Source organism: Phaseolus vulgaris, chromosome 4 (assembly GCF_051622355.1).
Source record: "Phaseolus vulgaris cultivar YP4 chromosome 4, ASM5162235v1, whole genome shotgun sequence".
Taxonomy (NCBI): Eukaryota; Viridiplantae; Streptophyta; class Magnoliopsida; order Fabales; family Fabaceae; genus Phaseolus; species Phaseolus vulgaris.
The window spans coordinates 21,874,886-21,879,859 of record NC_143501.1 but is presented as its reverse complement, the minus strand read 5'-3'; the positions used below and the strand labels follow the sequence as shown (position 1 = coordinate 21,879,859).

General features: G+C 36.4%; 1 protein-coding gene across 1 annotated transcript; it reads right to left on the bottom strand.

Annotated features, from left to right (window-relative positions):
- Positions 1-3,630: 3,630 nt before the first annotated feature.
- LOC137838584 (uncharacterized) lies at positions 3,631-4,167 on the bottom strand. Its single transcript, XM_068647829.2, has one exon. The coding sequence runs from the start codon at positions 4,165-4,167 to the stop codon at positions 3,631-3,633; it is 537 nt and encodes a 178-aa protein (XP_068503930.2).
- Between the last annotated feature and the right edge of the window lie 807 nt (positions 4,168-4,974).

Genomic DNA, 4,974 nt, shown 5'->3' with positions numbered 1-4,974 from the left:
GCTTCTGTTGTTTCATCCATGTGAAGGAAACAACTTTTGGTGTATTCACATTCTTTCTACTTGTCTCAACTAGATACTTGTTGATGAGATTGGTATCACCTGCAAACCATCCTTCAAGCTTTCCAGAGCTTTTGACACCTCTTGATTTCATCCTTTTTACAGAGGGAGGAGTGCCAACCATTGCTTAATTCAGAAACAGTTTCTGGACAAAGCTGGTTGTATTCAACATAGAAAATGAATCAAATATGAACCATAAAGTTGATTATTCCTGCCGGTTGACTCGCGTTGCCGGTTGACTCGAACGGCAGCCTTTGGCCCTTCTATCTCCGCCTGGGAATCGTACTTCCTTGATCAAAGAATCTCTCACCTGCAAAGACAAAGGGGCGCCTTGACGGCCATTTGCACTCCAACGCTCAAGTCAATATAAGGGAAAAGAAACACCAAGAGTGTTCAGTCTTAGAAACTGTGTACCTTGCTAGGGTTCTTGGCACCCTTTACATAGGTTGAAACTAGGGTTTACCTTTGTGTTGTTACCCTTGTCTAGGGTTCCTTATGGAACGTCCTTGCGCCGCTATTTACATAATCTTAGCGTATCTGGCACATAGAACTTCCCTTAACTGGAATGCAACGACTAATAGAGTGGTCGTCTGGGTACCAACTTGTGCACTTAATCTCTGGCGTCATTTGTTTCTACGGGTACCCTAAGTATTCACGTGCCATGCATGCAACTTCCCTTGGAAACCCTAACCCTAATGGTTCTTAGCGCCTCCAAGGATTATTCTCATGTGTCGCGTCTGTATGCGCTATACACTCCACGTGTATGGATCCCTCGTGACTTAGGCTTCCCTCATATCTGATGTTCTAAATGATGATTTGGGATAGTTCTGGGACCCTCCTTACGTGGTTCAACATGACGTTCAACATGACCCAGCTTACGTGGTCCCCTTCCACTTATCAGGCATTGGTGCGCGATGTCTGAGGTCAGTTATTGGGATCGATGACCGAAGACTGGTCGGGACACTAACATAGTCAGTCAAATCAGAAAGGGACAGATTCACATTGTTGAATCAAGTGTGTTCAAGCTTTGAAGAATCGAAATCCTAAGCATTTGATGGAAGGCTGGAGGTGCTTGATGTTGCTGAGGTGCTTTAGAATAGGATCTGGGGTAGATTATATCTGTAATGCACTCTTTGTTGAATTTTCAACCGATTGTTTGTTTGAAATCCTAACAGAAACAATTTTGTTTGTTAAAAGAGCTTTAATTGATTTCATATCTGAATACGCTCCTGCTTTAAATGCTTTGACCAAGATTTGAATACTATAAATAGTTTGTTAATGTTTTATAACAAACAACAAGAAAGAAAAACAGATTTGAGTTTTTAAAAGAGTTTTCAAGCATTTGAACTTTCACTTTGAGCTTTGGTTACTCAAGAGAGAAATGGAATAGGATTACTCTGTATTGATTTCAGTTGATTCTGTAACAGTGTAATTCGTTTTGTGATTTGTGTACATTCTGGTGTTGTAAAGCCAAGAATGGTTGTGTGCTCTTGAGGTTGTCAAGATCAACATTCTTGGTGAAGTGTGTGCTGAGCCAAAGGAAGTGTGCGTCTTGAGGGGATCAAGGTCACTTCTTTGGTGGTGTGTGTATGTAATTTGGATTTGATTACCTAGTGGATTCCCCAGTGGTTTCTGGAAAACTGGATGTAGCTCTTGGGTTAAGAGTGAACCAGTATAAACTGTTTGTGCATTTCTCTCTTCCTTAAACTCTTTAATTTTAGTTGTTATTTTTACTGGTATAAACAACCGATTATTTTTCTGTAACTTTTCTGTTTTAAGCTTTGTTCTTGGCAAACTGAATTCCTAAATCTGGTTTCTTGCAAAGAATTTCATTCTATCTTAAAAAGTTTGTGAAAACCCCCTTTAAACCATTCACCCTCCCTCTAGTTTAAAGCCATACATTCTAACACACATGTGATATTTGACAAAGCATTAAAAGACATTTTTTATTTTCAAGATTTGGAGAGATCTGATCTATTAAAAGCAAATGTAACAGAGTTAAACTGTATTCAAACATCCAATTAATAAACTTTTGACCATACACGTCACTGGTTTTAACAGAATCACAAACCAAAATTTAAAATTCAAAAACAGATTTGTCCAGAGCTTATCAGATACAAAATAATTGGTTGTTTTGAGGAAACAACCGGTTAAATTTCTGTTCTGAAGGAAAATTTTCAAAAACACATGTTGCATATAATCTTTATGTTTTAACATGTTTGCAAGCTATTAAATGTATGAAGAATAGATGGAGCACGTAGGAATTACATATTGAAACATAGAGTAACATATTGAATTGAATTTTAAGCACTAAAAGTTCTCACAAAGAATGAGAATTTTATTCTCAGATTTCAGATTTTCTAATTACAGAAAGTTCAAGAAACCAGCACTAGACTTTGATATGTTGGCATGTACAAAATATTTAGTGCTTTATCAAATCTCAAGATTTGATCCCTTGAAGAATTTGGGACCTTTAGTGTTAGATTTATCTTTTAAATTAGCAATACATCTAGGAATCCACTTATAGATGCCTTTAGGTATAAGAGATTTACGAAACCTGCAATACCTGACAGAATGACATTTCTTCATGCAATAGAAGCATGTAACAACCGGTTGAAACGATATTTTAACCGATTGTTTTTCTGGAAAATTTGAAAAAGGTTTTGTAATCTTCTTTTATTTGCTTTGAGGGTAAAACCCCAAACCTGCTTTTCCAAATACACATTTATGTGAAGCTAAAACATCTTCAAAATTGGACTTTCCAGTTGTAAGCTTGTCCAAGGTTTTCAAAAGGTAGTAAATCTTCTTTTCAAGAAGTTCACAATTTTCACAAGCTTTTATCTCACAACTGCAAGAAGAAATTTTGTTGATTAAATCCAGATTTTCTAAATCTTCTTTTGTTTTGCTTAGCTCTTCCTCTAGATCCTTAACTTTATTTTCTAACCATTTATTTAATCCTTTCAAATGGTTGAGAGAAAGTGCCAATCAGTTGCCTTCATCATGAGTTTCATAAAAAGCATTAAGCAATTGATCATAGGTGGTACCTTTACTTGATAAAGTAGAATCCATGATACTTGTTACTGATGCTAGAAGGCAAAGATTAGCTTCCTCATCATCTGAAGAACTTGAGGATGAGACATCATTGTCATCCCATGCTATATATGCTTTCTTAGCTTTTCCCTTTTTCTCCCTTTTGAAGTCTCCCTTTTCTTTAACTTCATTGTTTGGACATTCAGACTTGATATGAGCATGTTCACCACAACCATAGCAAGTATACTTATTAGAATTGAATTCACTAGGTTTCTTTGACTCATACCTTTTAGAAGCTTTTCTCTTTCTCAAGAATTTGCTGAATTTTCTTTATAACAAACTTATGTTCTCTTCTTCACTTTCACTGGAATCTGGTTGTTGTTTGCTAGCTTTGAGTGCTATGGTCTTGTTATGCTTGTCTTCACTTTCTTGGACAACAAGCCTTTGAATCTCAATTTCATGCTCTCTTAGTTTACCGAAAAGAGATGCCACAGTCATTGAGGTGAGATCCTTTGATTCAGAGATGACAGTAACCTTTGGCTGTCATGTTCTATCAAGACACTTTAGTAGCTTGATGTTAAGCTCTTCTTCATCAAACTTCTTACCAAGACTCATAAGATGATTCACAACGTGAGAAAACATCTTCTGCACATCACATATGGATTCTCCCTTTTGCATTCTGCAGAGTTCATACTCTTTAATCAGAGCATGCTTCCTAACTCTCTTTACATCAGTTGTGCCTTCATGTGTGACCTTCAAGATGTCCCACATTTCTTTAGCAGAACTACATTGTGAAACCCTGAAAAACTCATCACAGCTCAGAGCAGATGTTATAATATTTTTGGCTATCCAATCAAATTTAACTTTCTTACTTTCTACCTCAGTCCACTCAGATGAAGGTTTATCAACTAGAACATTATCTTTCTTAACTTGAGGTACAAAAGGACCATTTTCAATTGACTCCCAAATACCCTTATCAATTGAGTGTATAAAGATCTTCATTCTAACTTTCCAAAACTGGTAATTAACCCCACAAAACAGTGGTTGCCTGTTTATAGAAGCACCTTCCCCAAAAGGCATTTTATCAGCCATCAAAAAGATTTTCAGAAAACAGAAAACAAACTTGAGTAACTTTCAAGAACCTAACTCTTGATGCCAATTGTTAGGATTGATGGCTAGAACAAGAGGGGGGTTCAATTGTTTATAAAAGATTTTCACAAATACTTTCCTTAGAATGATTCAGATAAGTAATTCAGAAAGCCAATCAAATAGTCAAACAGAAATTGATATCATAAATTCAATCGGTTAAAAGCACGATTTAACCGGTTGTTTATGACAGCGGAAATATCAAACAGTTATGAAGAGAAGAGATATAGAGATTTACACACAAGGTTTATACTGGTTCACTCAATCCTTGAGCTACATCCAGTCCTCAGTCAAACCACTGAGTATTCCACTATGTAACCAATCATAGATTACAAACACACACCACAAAGAGGTGACTTTCAATCCCACAAAGCCTACTCACTCTCTTTGTACACAGCCAACACCTCAAGCCAGAATCACACTGACTTTACAGGATTTTACAAACAGTTTTACAGAGTGTAATATGAACAATTACAAGAAACTAAGTAAGGGTAGAAAAACATAGAATTACAATACACCAGAGACCCTATTGATTAGTTCTTGAATCACAGCAAAGCCCAAAGGCAATCTTGCTGAACTTGGAAAAACACCTTTTCACAAACAGTTGATAATCTCTCAAATTGATCTCAAATCATAGTGTAAATTTTTCTCTCTTTCTGTATTTTCATATATCAAACATTTGAAAGAAAATAAAATAAAGATGAGGCCCAAGCCCAAAGCCCAAGCCCAAGCCCAAGAAGG

Excerpts from the sequence above, each read along its gene's own strand:
- LOC137838584 (XM_068647829.2), bottom strand. The coding sequence starts at position 4,167 with ATGCCTTTTGGGGAAGGTGCTTCTATAAACAGGCAACCACTGTTTTGT.